The sequence below is a fragment of the Vicugna pacos genome, chromosome 32 (genome assembly GCF_048564905.1).
Source record: "Vicugna pacos chromosome 32, VicPac4, whole genome shotgun sequence".
Classification (NCBI taxonomy): domain Eukaryota; kingdom Metazoa; phylum Chordata; class Mammalia; order Artiodactyla; family Camelidae; genus Vicugna; species Vicugna pacos.
The window spans coordinates 9645324-9662304 of record NC_133018.1 but is presented as its reverse complement, the minus strand read 5'-3'; the positions used below and the strand labels follow the sequence as shown (position 1 = coordinate 9662304).

General features: G+C 52.2%; 1 protein-coding gene and 1 long non-coding RNA gene across 8 annotated transcripts in view; one reads left to right on the top strand and one right to left on the bottom strand.

Moving 5' to 3' along the window:
• CMKLR1 (chemerin chemokine-like receptor 1) overlaps positions 1–16981 on the top strand; it is a 43117-nt gene that overhangs the window by 7358 nt on the left and 18778 nt on the right. For 2 of the 7 annotated variants that reach the window (XR_012066215.1, XM_072953014.1), the window contains exon 1: positions 4017–4036. The exons of 3 other annotated variants lie outside the window; for them this stretch is intronic. Coding sequence is in view for 1 of the 4 variants with exons in the window: in XM_072953014.1 (XP_072809115.1) it covers positions 4019–4036 (18 nt within the window). In the remaining 3 variants the exon portion in view is untranslated. Of the gene's footprint in view, positions 1–4016; positions 4037–11887; positions 11952–13357; positions 13496–16981 lie in introns of those variants that run through there. 2 more of the 7 variants (XM_072953021.1, XM_015239641.3) reach the window with 2 other exon arrangements.
• LOC140690874 (uncharacterized) lies at positions 12362–15827 on the bottom strand. Its single transcript, XR_012066217.1, has 4 exons — positions 15747–15827; positions 13824–13873; positions 12930–13149; positions 12362–12472 (listed from the first exon to the last, which is right to left on the bottom strand). It is a non-coding gene; the product is annotated as an uncharacterized lncRNA (long non-coding RNA).

The window sequence follows — 16981 nt, the reverse complement described above, 5'->3', positions numbered from 1 at the left end:
CCGGGATAATTACCCCATCTCAAGGCTTTTAATCACATCTGCAGAGTCTCTTTTGCACGTAAGGGAACACGATCTCAGGTTCTAGGGGTTAGGACGTGGGCGTCTTTGGGAAGTGCCTTATGCTGCCCGCCCCAGTGTGGACTGTCACATTGAGCAGCATCCATCAATTTCCTGAATTTGGACACTGAGAGTTCAGATGGGGGCCATCCTGGTATTCACAGCTGGCCCCATGGAGCACTGACCAGTCGGGACAGATGTGGGTGGAAGCAACCAATGAGGTGTATGGGGCGATTATCAGGCCTGACCGAGGCCCCAGGTGTTGGCATCGCTCAGGCTGGATTCAAATCCCTGCTCCACTACTTACAGACCTCGCGGCTGTGAGCAAGTGAGTTTTCTCATCTGTGAAATGGAATGGAACCGTGCACACCATGGGGCGGCACTTAGGAGAAAAAGAGCGTCTGAGTTAAGTGCTTAGCATGGTGCCTGGAACTTCTGCTTTTCAGAAGGGAAAATGGAAGCTGAAAAAGTGCCTAAAGGATTTGTCTAAAGGAGCCCGGGAAAGGTAGTGAGTCAGGACAGATCCTTCACTCTACCAGCATTATCTGAGGACCTACTGTGTGCTGACAGTAAGGATAACAGGGAGAGACAAGCCCTGCCCTCAGGGGGCCCCCAGTTGAGCTGGAAGACAGGTGTGTAAATAGTGTGGGGTCCATCTGGCTTTATGGCTTTAATGGCAGGGTGCCTGGGGCCATTCCATCTAGCATCCATTGGGTCCCGGGCCATTTTGACTGAGAGCTTATTGTTAAAGACACTCATAGCGCCTGCCTGATGCATCCAGGGTGCAAAGGACCACAGGAGCAAAGAGGGGGTCGCTTTAATGGCGGAAGCCTGGAAATAGAGCCGGGAGAAGGGGGGCATGTATTTGAGCTGGTTCCAAGGATAAGTTAGGCTTGAGTGCCTGGAGGAGAAGTTGGCCAGAAATAAAAGATATTTCTGACTGAAAGAGCAGCGTGAGCAGAGATTTAGACACTTAACGAGCGAGGGGTGTCTGGTGCTGGTGCGGCGGATGGAAGCAGGGAGCGGCCCGAGGGAGCCTGGATGTTCTGCAGGGCCTCGAAGGTCCCACTCAATGTTCTGGGTGGCCCAAGGCGCCCCATTTCACTAGAGCAACATCTTGTTGTCCCCAGACCTTAAATGCTTAAACTGGAAGGTTTGGATGATCGAAGGTTCCAGACAATCCCAAGCAAACTGAGTTTGAAATTCCAGCTTGGCAGAGGGCGTGTCGGTTTGTGGCTTTATCTCCGGGGTTGTCTGATCCAGAAATCAGCTCAGAGAGGAGACTGTTTCTTTGCATTGGTGGCTTTCTTGGCTGAAGGCTGGGTCCCCTCTCCTAGCATGTCCAGGACTTGCTGATGGGTGTAGGCACGGAGCTTGAGGGAAACGAGGTGTTTCCTTCAGGGCGAAAAAGAGTTGATTTCGGGTGGCAGCTGTGTCTGGGCTGTGATGTGTTTACTGGGGGGGGGGGGACTTGGCCACTGCCCGCTGGATGAACCAGCCTGGGCACTGACGGTCCGCTGCCCCCCACCCCCCCGCCATCGCTGGGGGATTAGAGCTGACTGACGTCAAGAGTGGGTCTTCGGGGAACGCGGGCAATTTTCAGTCTCTTTTAAGACAGACGTGATTCACAGGGGGCCTCTTTAACTGCCGAGGATTTGGGTCAGGAAGAAATAGGGCATGCCTTGAGTAAGAATGGGATGGCCACCCGTGGGTAGAAGCGGGACTCTGCCAGCTCGTGGGCCCATTTTGAAACTCACTTCTGCCGGTTGCTGGCTGTGAGATGTCAGAAGGGACACTTAACTGCTCTGAGCCTCAGTTTCCTCCACTGCAAACGGGGCATCATGAAAGAGCTTTTCTGACAGAGGGGCTGTTGGGTGGCTTACATGAGAGTCTGAGCGGCACACAATTGGAGCTGAGAATCAAATGTGGCCTGAGCAGGAGGGCCTGGCTCTGGGGGTGTGGGGAGAAGCGGGGACCGGGAGTCCTGAGCCGCGAGAGGCTGGAAAGGCCAGGTGGGCAGGGACTGGGTGGGGCCTGTCTGGCTTGCACGGGCCTTTCTTTTCTTGTGTTTGCCTCCCCTCCTGTGAAAAACCTCAGACACGAGGGGAATCAGAAGCAGGGCTCTGAGGAAGGGCAGCGCAGCTTCCCTGAGCCCGGCTGGGCGATGGCCTTCACCTCCCCATCACTGATTCCTGGTGGGCCTGGGGGAGGGGATTCCTCAGGCTGGGGCCCGGGGCCTCCCCCTGTCCCACTGGACTGGTCCCTGCTCCGTGCATTCTGCTCACCCTCTATTCTCAGCCCTTTCCCAGCTCTGGCATCTCACACCTTCCAGGGGGCTGGGAAGCCAGCGAAGTTCTTCCTTCCAAGAGCTCTGTGTGTTGTTTCTCCTGCCTGAAGGAACAGATATGTTTCATTCTCTAAGGCTGGACTGGACTTCTGCCCAATTCCACTGCCAAGATTCTCTTCGGGGGGCCAGGCACTCCTCTCCTGGGGATCACGCAGACTCGTCAGAAACGTGGCAGGTGGGGCAAATGGTCCCATTTTACAGCTGCGGAAACTGAGGCCCCAAGAGAGGACTTGTGCTCACTCCTCCATTCTCTGACTCACAGCCCCGCTCTCTGTCTTGGGAATGCATCCTGCCTCCAGCGGACTTAGCTTTATGTGCTTTGGCGAGGCTCTCAGTGTAGTGATTCAGTTTGGTGTTAGGCAGGCCTGAGTGCTACTGGGTCCATTTTTCTCTCTCAGCCTCAGATTCCCTACTTATAAATGAGAGTGAAGGCAGGACCTGCCCTGGGTGACAATTAAAGGAGATCCTTGTAAAGGGCTTAGCCCTGGGCCCTGCACTTAGTGGGTTCCTGTAAAGACTCTGGGTACTAAAGATGGGGTATGTGTGAGGTCCCTGGTAAATACTTTTTTTTTTCCGTAAATACTTTCTGGAATGAGATTGAATTCTTTAATCACTCCCACTTCTGCTCCAACCTGCAGCCTGTCAGCAGCTCATCTTCTTTTCCTGTAAATGATGACACACGGAGACGGAGGCTCAGAGAGGTTAGTCAGCTCCCTAAGGACACACAGCTTGGAACCGAGGGAGACATGCTCCTGACATCGCACGCTTCGCTTGCCTCTGGGCACCACTGGGGCTCTTGCTCGTCTCCTGGGCCCTTCTCCAGAGTCCACCTCCCCTCCTCTTCTGTGATTTCTAGGCCTTTCCATTTTTGCCGCAGACCCTCCCTACCCCAATTAGGGCTGTCTCATAGGCCTTTGATAGCTCGATGGAAACTTAAATCAGTCTCATGCCCCATTCCCTCAGAAGCCAGTTCTCATCTAGATATTCCGTTGGAAACCAAAGCAGTTAACTCTTTCACACCGAGGTGTTTGCAACTGATGACAGCTCACGGGAGAGAGGTTTGTGAATATGGTGTCTTAAACCAGCACGGAGTGTCCACGATGGACCCTCAGGCACTGTGGACACAGGTGAGGGGAGCCTTTGGCCTCGGGATCTTCCTGGAGGTCCTGCTCCAACGACCCGGGGACAGGCAGCTACTGACTCAGTTCCGTCAGAGAAATTTGTCGTTCCAACTTCCTACGCCTCCACTGGGGCCTCTGCTCTGCCCTTTTTTTGTAGGTGGAGTGGCCAGAATTGCGTTAACTTTTTTTTTTTTTCAAACGTGACAAAGCTACACATCAGCAGAGCTCAGAGAAGCAGAGGAGGCCTGGGATGCTATGGGGGTAAGCGTTGCAATCTTGGCACACGCCCCATCTCCACTGCCTTCCTGTCGCCCTGCAGTTTTCTCACACAGCCTGCGGGCCCAGCTGGTTAAGGGTGGTTCAGGCGGTGTCCTGCAACCTGAAAGAGGAGCCTGGGGTCCCTGTCCTTTTCTGCTGAACTGGTAAAACTGGCCTCGTGCTCGTAGGCATCCTTCCTTCCCTGTGTGGGCGCTGGAGCTGGTGCTCGGAGATCATGCAGGGTCTCATCAAGGTGTGTTTGAAGGGGCAGGAGGGCGTGGTGGTCGGAGCTTCTGGAATCCGGCTGCTTGGCTTCAAATTCCTCGACTTCCCAGCTCTGCAGCCTTGGTTTCCTCATCTGTGAAATGGGAATGATGCTGCCTCGCAGGAACTTTGGGGTGGGGGCAAGGGAAGATGGATCTCGGGGAGGGCGTATTTTATTTTATTTTATTTTATTTTTCATCTTTGTCATTTTGGTGTTTGCCACCAACAGTTGTTTGAAGGAAAGAATTTGGGGATTGGGGAAGTTGAAATTGGGCGTTTGCATGGGGGATGCGCTTAGCTGGAGGCCCAGAGCTCAATAAGGGCGTGGCGTTCGCTACTTCGTTGCTAACTGTGTCCCCAGCGATGGAGTGGATTTAGCGAGTAGCTCTCTCTCTTTCTGCTTTCTGGCTGTAGGGCTTTGGCAAGTTGCTGCCCCGTGTTCTTGAAAACTGTGGCAGCTCCCTTTCAGGTGGTGGTAAGGATCCAGGGGTGACGTCAAAGGTGGTCCTGGCTCCTTGGGTAGCAATAATTTCTGGAACCATCTGAAAGGCCTCTTTGGGCATCACCTGGTTCCCCAGGAGTGGCGGTGGCCAGCTGGTTTCTCCTCCAGGATGTCATATGAGAAGGCTAGGGGCACCCCAGACACTCAAGTTCCTGAGGGGGCTCCAAAGCTCATGGAGTGCAGACAAAGGCCACTGTGGGGAGCCAGCTCGAAGGCTGGCTGTCCCGCCCCCGACTCCTCAGTGCACTTCCTGTCCCTGGGACCCGTCTACCCCTTCTTGCTCTCCCTTCTCCCCTTCCTCCTCTCCCCATCTCCTTCCTTTCTTCTGCAGCCTGTGCTCTGAGCCAGCTGCCATCTTCCAGAGCTTGAGTGGTTGGAGCATCTTTGGGCAAAACCAAGCACTGACCTGTCCCCAGTGGAAGGGTTCTCAAGGTCCTAGCTGCTGACTGCACGCTTGGGGGTTCTTCCCTCTGGGAGCTGGCTGTGGTCGGGGGAAGCGTGCCTCAGCTACCCAAGCAAGGTGCCCCGGGGGCATCCACCATCCCCACGCCCAGGAGCACATCATGGGCACTCAGTGCACATTAGGGAAGAAACGAGCACATAAGCCCCAACAGGAGAGGGCGGCACCCTCAGCCTTCGGGGAACAAGAGCTGGAGCATCGCTTGAAGCCCCCTCCTTTCCTTAGGGAAAAACCAAACCCTCACTGAAGTTATTTTGAGGTTGTACGCTTTATTTTTAAAACACATCAAGTTCTTTTGAAGGCATACCCTTTGTTTAAGCGTGGGAATCTTGCATTCAGGGCCATCGTGTTCCTATCCGTTTCAAGACCAAAATTGTGTCCCCCCAGAAATCTTTGTCTCAGCTCCAGGAAGAGGCCCCCTCGTCTGATCCCTGTCTCTGTGGCTCATTTGGAGAAACTTGGGGTAGAGAATGCGTGGATCACCAGGTCTGAAGGGGACACTCACAGACAATGGAGTCCTCTTCTCTTGCCTGGCCATTGTGTACCTGAGGAAATAGAGGCACAGAGAGGTTAAGTGACTTTTCCAAGGTCACACAGCAGGCGAGGGCAGACCCAGAGCTAGAATCCAGACAGCTTTAACCACAACACTTGCAAAGATGCCACTTTGGTGAGCCCCGTTTCTGTCTACCCCTTCCATCTACAGCTGGGCAGCCAGGATACATTTCCCAGACAATTGAGACCCACTTCCATTCATAGCCGTGTCTTAATCACAGCCAGCTTCCAGGATGAAGAGCCATCAAGAACCCAGCTGGCACCTGGGGCCTTGAGGATCCTTCCACTAGGGACAGGAAAGTGCCTGGTTTTGTCCAAAGATGAAAACTTTGGGGTCCCCCAGCTGAAGCCCCAAACCTCTGTCCTGGGCTGGGTGTCTGGACATATTGGTCTTTCTGAAACTGGAAATGGCCCCATGTGCCTCTTATCTGAGGCCCTGGGCTGTGGGCCAGCCTCTTTCTCCCAAGTGTTTCCCCTCGTGCCAAGTCTTCACCCCTTGGCCCCCATGCCTGTCTGCGAGGCAGCTGTTGGCAAGGATCCTAGAACTCATTCCCAGAAGAGGAAACTGAGGCCTGGAGGTGATGCCAGAGAAAGAGGCCTGATGTCCAGTCCATGCTGGCTCCTGAGCTCAGCCGAGCCTGAGCCCCCAATCCCCCACGCTGAACCAGAGCGTGCCTGCCTTCGAGCTCAGTGTTGCCTGAAAGATTCGCCGGCTCGAAGCTCAGAGAGGGGAAGAGATTTGTGCAGCTTCTCTGAAAAGTAGGAGCAGAGTTGGAACTAGAACTCAGGTCTCCTACCTCTTGTAGGGTTCCCTCGGGGGAGGATTCAAGGACCGGGTGTGGACAGGAAAGACAGCTGTCTGTCTGCTGGGTCTGTTTCCCCTGATGTCAAACAGGGGGGTTGACAACCCCTGCCTCTTGGAAACTGTATGTGGCCAAGTGGCTCCCAGCCTGCAGAGAAATGAAAAGAGAAAACACAGACCAGAGAATGACTTTTTTTTTTCACAAAGTGAAATGTTTTCAGCTGTGAAAGATGAGTCTCTGTCCTATGGATTTTTAAAAAAAATTATTATTGATGGGTAATCGATTTGTAATGCTGTGTTAATTTCTGATTTTTGTCGATATTAACACACTGACGTAGTGTTTTTTCCTGAAATGGTGAGATATTGATAAAGGACAGTTTTAATTTTCTGTGACCTGACTTGGCAAACATGAGAAATTGGCAACTCGGGGACAGTCTCAGAAGTGCGGGGGAGATGTAACTGGTTCACAATACCCCACAGTTTGAAGTTCACTTGTGCTGAAACTGTCTCTTGGGCGGGCTCCTTGGAGGTTAGGGAGGGCAGGGGTGTGGCTGAGGTGGGGTTCCCAGAAAGGACAGAGAACCAGGGCGTGGAGGAGAGGGCTCCAGCTGCTAGCACTGGCGCTGGATGGCAGAGGGGAGGAGCTACCTGGCACCAAGTGGGTGCTGGATGGGGGCAACAGGTTGGAATGGTTGCCTTGTGAGCATTCTGTTCGTGACTCAGAGTCCAGGCAGCGGGCGGGGAGAGAGGACTGGGGATGAGAGGGTAAGGGTGGAGATGCTGACCTTGGGTGACAAGGATGTAAGTGGAGGGTGGTGGGAGGAGGAGCCGGAGGGGAGGCAGGAGCCTACTCTGGATGGGAGGGAGGGTGAGGTTTTGGTGGGGAGGGGGCTGTGTGGGAGGGGTTGAGAGAAGGGCGTTGGGGGGGATCCACCACAGAGGAATGAGTAAAAGAAAGTTCCAAGAGGCTCGTCGTGGCTTCTGGATGTCCGTCTTAGGTGGGGTTCCGCAGCAGGGGTTCAGGTGAGGTGTGTCTCAGGCAGGGTTGGGATTTGGGTGAGCTGACTGAGGCAGGGTCATCCAAGTTCAGGGTTGGAGCTCCTCTTTATGGAAAATGTTGATATTTGCCCGTCATGCATCTAACACATTAGTTTTGATTTAAAAATAGTGCATTAAAGTATTCTTGGGCGGAGGATACAGCTCAGTGGTAGAGCGCATACTTATCAGCACGAGGTCCTGGGTTCAATTCCCAGTACCTCCATTAAAATAAACAAACAAATAAACAAACCAACCTAATTACCTTCCTCCCAAAATAAAAACACCAAACAGAAGCAAAAAAAATTTTTTTAAGTTTAAAGAAAAAGTATTTTTTTATCCCGATGGGTGGGTTTTGGGGGCATGCCATTAAATTTGCCTTCAAGGATTGGCCAGGGGGAGGAGCTTAGCTAGGAGGTGGTCTCAGGTGGAGACCAGCCTCAGCCTGATTCCGAGGGGAGCTCTGAAGCCTGAACTGTGCCCCGTGGCAGTCGGGGAGATGCAGCTCCTGCTTGGCTACAGGCGATTCTCAGGAGAAGAGGGCAGCTCTGAGCTGGGGGTACCTAGCATTCTCCGCAGCTGTGGGACAGGTGCCCCCCAGTGGTAAAGGGGATCTGGACTGTACACCACCACCACCACCACCTGCTGCAATATTCTTTGTGGTTCTTTGAGAGATGGCAGTAAGGATCTGAATTATTTGTAAGTGCTTTGGGCTGTCGGACTGTGTTTCTTTGAGTGTGACTGTGCTCAAGCTTCGGGGCTCAGCTTCCATTCCTGTTATAGAATGGATGCACGAGTGAATGCGTACAGCAGGGAGGGCGTCCTGGCTTTGGGGGAGGGGAGCAGGAAGGCGGGCAGAGCTAGCATGGATGTGGGCATCACCTGAGGGGTTGCCGGCTCGTTTCCTTCCAGAGTGGGAGCTGGGGAGAGGAAGGCCAAAGTGGAGTTAGGGGTCGGTGATTCTGGCCATGCAAGGAGGAGCAGAGAGAGGGAGGAGGAACCTAGCTTTTGGTTTCTTAGGACTGAGAATTAGATCTTTGGGTTCCTAGCTGCTTGCCTGGTACCTGGCAGGTAACATGTGCTCAGTAAGGTTTACTGAATGGATAAGTGAGAACTGTGTCGTCTGTCATCAGATATTTATGCCTCAGTGTGAAGGAAGCTCTGAGAGGAGGTTCTGTACACTCACACTCCCATATGACCGGGGCAGTGTCATAGAACTGTAAGAATCAGAATCACATTTGACAACGCTAATAATGGAAACGGTAGTAGATAACTTCCTGAGAACTGAACGTGGGCCAGGCTTTGTTCTAGGTGCTTTATCGTCCTTTCCTTATTTAATCCTAATACCAACCCTGTGAAGTATGTACTATTACTGTTCCATTTTACAGATTGGGAAACTGAGGCACAGAGAACTTAAGCAACAAAGAAGTCTCACAGGTAGTCAGTGGCAGAACTTGGGTGGTCTGCTCTCTTCACTATCTCATGTTGAGCATGGCTTTGGGTTCAAGTCCTGGCTCCTCCATTTTCTAGCTGTGTGACCTTGGATGAGTTACTTGACCCCTCTGAGCTTCAGTTTCTTCAACTATGAGGTGGGGATAGTAATCAGGGCTCTTGGGAGGCTGGAGCAAAGTGAGGGGTGAGGAGGATCCTGAGGGCTGATGGTGATGGTTCCCACGGCTCAGCATTACGGCGGTTTCAAGGGTCCCCACTTGTGGTTACAAACCATGGGGGCCCTCAGAAGCCTACACCAGTGGAGACTTTGCCAGAGTTCTTGGCAGGAGGATGAGGAAGCAGGGAAGAGGGAGACAAAGGCTCCTCTGTCAGCTACTTGGGGCCCACCCCAAGTTGGGAAGATGTGAGTACTACAAAAAGAAAGATGAGGAGTGCCTGGGAGTGGGGTGGGCACCCCGTTGCCCGCCAAAATTTGTTCTTCATGAGCAATGGGTGGAAAATTACTTTGGATCCTTTCCAGAGGGGCAGGGAAAGCTCAGGCCAGTTCATGGAGGAGAGAGGTTTCTCCACACCTCAGGAATGTGATCATGGCTTTATTTTAAAACAGAATATAAGCAGAAAACAGCTTCAAGTTGGTGGTTGCTGGGGGCTACTCTGGGCTGCCAAGCCAGCTCCAGAAAATGGCTCCTCTTGGGCTCGGGCTCCAGGCTCTGAGATCAGGGTTGACACCAGAAATCTGCTGGCTGGTCGGTTGCTACCCTGTTCTCCATGGAGCCTGCCTCCTCCAGCCTGACTGACTAACTGGGAATCTACAGGGTCCAGATCTACCCTTTGGGGTTGTCGAGGGGGCTTGCATGAATTTGTCTCTCTCACGCTGTAGATAGTTTCAGACATCTGCAGAATCTATTCCTTGGCAAGGCAGGGACTGACAGTCTACGTGTCTCTGAAGCATTTTCTTGATGGATTAAAACACAGCACAGCCAGTACAAAGAGGGGCTTCAAAGTTGTTCACTCATCATAAAGAAAGGGTTTGAGAGCCCTAGCTGCTATTAAGAATAAGTGGGAAATCACACACACACACACACACACACACACACACACACACACACACACACTGATTGATTATAACATTGTAACACATACATGATGATGAATTGTAACAATGAGAGATTGGAAGTAAGCCAAGTGCCCATTTGCAGAAAACTGATTAAGTAAATGATGGCAAATCCAGTAATGGAATACTATGCAGCCATGAAAAAGTCTGGGTACTTTTTATAGACTGATATGAAACCATCTCCAAGGTATATTGTAGGGTAAGAAAGGCAAGTTGCAAAATAGTGTGGGTAATATACCAATTTTTATGCAAAACAAGAGAGAACTTAGGATATATATTTGTATATGCTTAAGGAAACTCTGGAAGGATACATAATAAACAAATACAAGGAGATGGGAGCAGAGGGGACTGGGCAGATGGTGGCAGGGTGGGAATTAGGATTTGCTTTTTAACCTTTTTATAATTTTAGATAGTTTTGAACATCACCAGTTAGATAGAGTCAAAAATTGAAATAAAAAATAGCCAAATTAGAATTGTGAATGGATGCCCATTCGGCTAATAGTAAATGCCATTATGAAGTATTATTATAAGCTCTAATGTCCGTGACTTCCATCACCATTGTCTCCTTGACCATCACATGGACACATTTGGGATTTTAAACCTAGCTCTACCTGACTCCAGCTTCCTTAATGTCACAAGGAGAAAGTTTCTTCCAGCCCACTTAAACCTAGACATAGAGGGTCCTGTTTGAGGCTCATGCAGACCCAATCTTCCGTCCAGCATCCGTGTCATCCTGGTGGCTGAGATGTGATCTGTTTTTAAACAGATTCAATTCTTTGAGAAATTGAACTTCTCAACCGAAAATTAACAGTGTCCAGATAAAAATTTTAACTGGAAGCAGGTGGTTTATGGCAAAGATGGCATCTGACTTTGTGTTTACTAATGAGTGACATTTTTCTGTCGAAACTATGATTATTTGTCCCACCCCAGAGGCAATGACCTGAATGGGATGTCCGAAAGATAACTTACTCCGGAATGCTTCTGTAAATACATTTCAATAAACTGTGAAGATATTTAATAAATATAGTATTTATACTAAAAAAAAGTCACTTGACGTAGGGGCACTTGATGTAGGGGTCAAGAGCGTCCTCTATAGCATCCTGTTTCCATAGGACATGGTAACAGACAAGCGAGCCGGGGGGAGTGAGCGTCACGGCCCCCAGGTCCGTCCCCAGCTGGTGTAGAGCATGGCTGTGTTCTCGCATTTGCTGCAGAGAGTAACGTCCCACTGACCATTGCTAACAGCATCAAAACATCACTTCAGAGCGACAGCGTCAGGAAGAATGCCCTGAAGGCCACTTTCCCAGACATTCTAGAAATTTCATGTTAAGCTGGCCATGCATCACCCTGGACGTCTAGACCAAAGCAAATAGTGGCTCCTTCCCTGGCACGTCTGGGCGTGCGACAGCAAGGGGGTGGGGCGCAGGCGGTGGGTGAGGGGCGGAGCGAACACGGGGCGTGTCCTACCGACCGGCCCTCTGGACCAGAGCTGACAGCTTACAGGGAGGGGTGTTCAGGCCGCCCGTGTTTGGATGCCTCTCCTGAAACATCTGGACCCTCAAGGCCTGACTGGTCAGGACATCACTGAGGATGCTGATCAGGGCATCACACGGTGTCCTTTTTACGCGGGCTTCGGGAGAAAGTCCTGTTCCTGGTCTGCAAAGTCTTCTTGTTCCCCAAAGTGGGTTTGTTTTTAGCCACAGGGCACATGGACTCCCGGCACTGTTTTTTTTTTTTTTTCCCCTAGACTAGTAGTCTGTGAGTCCTCTGCGTGGCCCACCCTTGTTAAGTATTTAGGACATGACTTATCGTCTGCATTTTTCCCCTCAGTCTTGGCTCTGTTTTCTGTCTCCACCCACGTTTCCCTTCCTCCTTTCACTCTCACTTTTACGGTTTTTTTTGGATACGTGAGCCTCTTTGGAGCTTTTTCCCACCCTGCTGGACCTAGCCGATCCCTAAGCAAACAAACAATCTGACAAACCTGCAGGTAAACAAGCGCCCTGTGTAGCGCCTCTCTCCCTGCCCAGGGAAAGAGCGGTCTCAACTAGTCGGGGCCAGCAGGTAAGGGGTTAAGAATGATGCAGAGGAAGTTCTGGCCAAGGTTAAAGTGAGGAAGTGGCGGCTGCCAGGGGAAGGAGGTGGCCGGCTTATCCCGTGTGACCCCAGGGAGAGCTGAACCAGGCTTGAGGGAAATGTGGCAGGTTGCTGGAGTTCAGTTTGAAAAAAGGAAGAGCTTTCTAATGACTTGATGTTTTTTTCTAGAAGTTCAGCTCTGGGGGTTTGGGAAGAAAGGGAGAGGCAATCTTTCTCTGGAAAATAGCAGAACCCAGGGAGAGTTTATTTCTGAAGCTTTTATTTTTGAGCAATGATTTGAGAGCTCAGGGGATGCCAGAGGGGAGGTCCTACGTGGAGGGTCCCCTCAATTTCAAGGTGAAACCGAGGCACGGAAAGGCAGAGCGACTTGTCTGGAGGGCTACCTATGTGATGTCTTGTGTCTTTCTCTTCCCCCTACAAAGTAATCCCCACAGGCACCGGTTTTTGCCCACTCCTCTCTCTATAGCATCCCCACACCTAACACAGTGCCTGGCACAGATTTGTTGAATTTAATGGAATGAAAATTTAATAGCAAAGTTTTTTTTTGTGTGTGTGATGGCAGAGCTAGAATACAAACTTGGTATTATCTGACTCCAGAAGTAGGCATCTTTGAGCATCACAGCCACGGGGTGCCTTTGGGGGAGCCGGGATTTTTAGACAGGTAGGGCCACTTACCCATCACAATTTGCCCAGTACATTCTGGTTTTAGCACCAAAAGTCCCGCCTTTCAGGACATCCCCAAACTGGGATGACTGGCCAACCTATATTCTCTGCATTTGTGATCGCATGTAAGTTTAACACCGGCCCACTTTGCGGACGAAGAGACTGAGTCTGTGACCCAAGATCTCACGAACCAGGCTGGCCTTGGTACCTGGCTTTGCTGCAGCTGTGTGAGGCTTGAGCTCTGCTGCTCCAGGCCACTTTCCTTTTTCTGTGGCACTGGGCTGGCAGACCCCTCCATCCTGTAGCGTCTCCAGCGATGGCTTTTAGGATTCTGGAATTTCCTCTGGGCTTCAACAATCTGTTTTTTCTGTTGAGGGTGGGGGGCAGTCTTCCCAGTGAGACCCTTCCTGGGGAAAGGCTGAGATTCTCTGCAGGGAAAGGTGACAGCACAGTGAAGTAGTCGAGGGGGAGGGCAGCCTGTCCCTCCCCCCAACCCCTCCGAGCCTGGGAACAGGGTGGGATCTCATACTCTGCCGTCCTGGTTGCTGGCAGCAACGCCAGCCCTTCCGTCAGCTGCCTGGACTGGAGCCAGGCAATTCCAAGGGGCCAGAGCCTGCCTGGGTGCCCCAGGGGCCTGGGGCTGGCTGCCTGGGCCGGCTGGGGCTGGGGCGGCTCAGGGTTCCAGGACCTCTCAGGGGTGCTCCCAGCTGGGTGGGCCCCTACAGCCCCCCGCCTGCCCTGGATCCTGGCGTGCGGTGACTGCACTGATCAGAGGTAGGTGAGTTGGGTCACTGCTGGCTCTTTGAGGTGGCACTGTGGATATTTGAGACACTGCTCCCCTGCCAGCCCTGAGCATGGGCGGAAGGGCGGGGGGTGGTCAGCGGGTGCAAGAACTAAGGGCCTGCATCCAGTGGGCTCCCAGCGGGCAAGTCACAGAACACTGAAGGCAGTCACAGTGACTGAAGATGTGAGCCCCAGTGTCAGAACAGCCCAGGTTCAAAGCGTACACCTGCCCCTTCCTAGCTGGGGGATTTTGGGCTAGTGGCTTTGCTTTCCTGTACCTCAGTTTCCACATCTGCAGAATGGGAATGAAAATACCCACCTTGAAGTTTGGTTCTGAGGAGCAGCACTGGGTATGCATGCAGTTGGCGCCTGAGCAGTGAGTGTTAATGTCATTACTCCCAGCCTCTCGGCTTCTGTATCTCCCACCCCAGGGCTGCACCTGGGGTCCCAGGAAGACTGAGGGAGAGGCAAGGATGCTGCCTGAATGCGCATCACAGCCTTGCAGTCAAAGGGGCTGCCAGCCCACCCAGGGTGCTTGGAAGTGCTGATAAAGATGGAGGAACATTTTAAACAGCCATGTGGGTGGCAGCTGGGGTGCCTTGGAAAGCGGGCTCTGGAGTCCCACAGATCCCAGTTCAAGTCCTGGCTCCACCAGGGCGGGCTGGTGATCCTGATCTGGTTCCTTTCAGAGCCTCAGTTTCAACAGCTGTTAAGTGGAGATACTAACCACCCCCCTCCTCGGGGCGGGGAGGCTTGTCAGGATATGGGGAGATAAGGAAGGCCAAGTGCCCAGCCGGACACCTGGCACATCTCAGCAGGATTGCTCTGTCTTCTGTTACCACTTTGCTTCTGCTCTGCTTGCTTTTGTGTGTGGTGAGGCTGGGAGGAGAGAGGGGACAAGAAAAGGGCACCTCCAGCAGAGGAACCTCCAAGAGCAGATGCCCAGAGGCCTTGAACGCCACACTGGGGGTGTCGGGCTCCTGGGGCTCAAAGGAGGGGGTCGTCTTGGAAAAACCTGGGCTCCAAGATTCCCCTGGTGGCCCCTCCCTGACCCCAGCCGGTGGCTTCCCTTGAACCCTGCAGCCGTGTCCTGGGTCAGTTGAGCGCAGGTCGCTGACCTCCCTCTGGTTGGGGAAGAGACCAGTGCACACTCCCAGGGGCCCTCCCTTCCTCTCTCTATAGCTTGTCTCCACCCAGCCTCCCGATCTGTGCTGCCTTCTCCCCTTAACATCCTCTCACTCACTCGCGCTTGGGAACGTCAATATCAGCGCATGCGCACACACGCCCCCACGTATATGCTTTTAGCTTTTTTTTTTTTTCATCAGTAGTGAGACAACAAAAGCCAGGAGCTATTCTAAGCGCTTGACGTCTGTCAAGTTATTTAATCCCAGAATAGTTCTCTAAGAGGTATCACTACTTCCTCCACTTTGCAGACAGAGAAACCAAGGCACAGGGCAAGTAAATGGATCTCCCTTGGTCCCACAGCTAGCTGAGATTAAACCCAGGCAGCCTGGCTCCTGAGCTGGGCTCTCAACCCCGCCACCACCCAGCCTCGGTGAGAGCCCGAGCTTTGATGGGCTTAGTGTCTAACTTTCCCATCAAATTCTATTTCAACAAACAGCTCATGATTACATAATAGCCTTATTTCCACACCTCCTCTCTCATACCCCTGTGACCCCATGATTGCTACACACCCATGCCCTAACTTTCTTTTCTGTTTCCTCCACTCTTAAATCTTCCCCTCTCATTCCAACCTGTTCATTTTAGAGGTGTGGAAATGGAGGTCTGACCAGAGAGGGAAAGTTCTTGCCTAAAGTCACACAGCAAACCAGGGACCCGATGGGAGGGTTCTGTCGGTTTGGTCTCTAAACTCAGCCCTCAATGCATTCCCCGGGTTTGCTGGAGTGGAAGATAGGGAGGGGGATCAAGTTGGATCCTTGAGATGTCCCCTCATCCCATCATTTAATATTGAACATTCTTTCCCTCTCTTCTTTCCCCACCTACAACCCCTCCAGTCTTGCCCCAAACCAGCCTGAGCCAGTGAACGGGGCTGTTGGCCCCAGACCATTATCACTTTTACTGCAGTTAGTTGTGGGAGAGTTAAAAGTAGAACTCTTAATGATGGAATTCTAGCCTCAATTTTTTTGTGGTGGGTAGGGGAAATGAATTTCTGGAATCCCCAAGTCAAACCCTAGAGCCTTACATCCATGCTCATCTCCTGGGGGTCTTCAGACTTACCCACCTCATACACCCATCCTAGGGTAAGCGTATCTTGTAATCTACTGGTCTGGCCACCCCTTGACATTACCTCCCTCTGTCTCACCCCACCCCCCAGTGATGCTCAAGGATAGAGAATCAGTGTTGCCATGGTGACCAGATTTCATCTGCAGCATCAGGGCTTCTGAGGGCAGGGGTTGGGTCTCAGCCCCTGGAACTGGCCAATGTGACCCGCCTTCTCCCATGAAGACTCATCTCCGTGTATCTGGTCCCCACTCCTCTGCTCATCCAAGACTTTTCCTGGAGCCTTGGCAGTTGCCATGGAAACGGCTCTTGAGGCAAATCTGCCCGTGTGGTGTGGGCTGAGGAAAATGCCTCAAGAAAATGGGGAGCTTAGCAGGCTCCCCCACTTTCTGATGGGGCCGTTGATTTCTGGAGCCTCCAAAGACAGACACTTGTGGGGGAACCTGGAGCTGGTGGAGGATTCTCGCCCAGCTCATCATGTCCTTCTCTGGGCTCTTGCCTCCAGTCTTCCCTCTTCCAGTGCAGCACCCCCGTCAGCCATGTGGGTTAGAGCTGGGGTCCTTTTAGAAAAATGGACATCTCTCTGCTTAAAAACCACCATGGCTTCCTATTTCTTACAGGATAAATTTGGTGGCTTGCGGGGGAGTCTTATAACCCGAGCCCCTCTTTTCTCAGCCATGTCTCCTGTCATTCCTCTGCGCCCCCTCCCCCCATGCACACACTCTAACCTCACATTATCCATCCCTCTTTGCCCAGTTCCCTCTGCACAGGTGACGTCTCCTTCCAGCGCTCAACTAAGCAAAAGCTTCCCAAACTTTCCAAGGCTCAGTTCAAACGTCACCTCCTCCAAGAAGCCTCCCCTGACTTCCCTGGACACCTTCCCTTTGCTTCCATGTCGCGTCAGATGAGGAGACTGAGGCACAGAGAGGCGTGGTGACTTGCCCACCATCACACAGCTGGTGAATGGCAGAGCAGGGATTCAAACCCAGGCAGTCTGACTCTAGAGGTGTTTGCCTTCTTTATCACGTATTTGTTTCTCTGTCTGCTTCTTGTTCTTCACTCTGGGGAGTGGCAGCCCTCCAGGGAAGGAATGTGTCCTCTCTGTTCCCTGCTGTAGCCCCTGGATGTGGCTCTGGACCTGGCCCCTAATAGGTCTTTAATAAATGTTTCCTGGAAGGATGGAGGAAGAGAAAGAGGAGGATCAGAGAGCTGGAGGGAAGACTCCTGGGCCTTCTG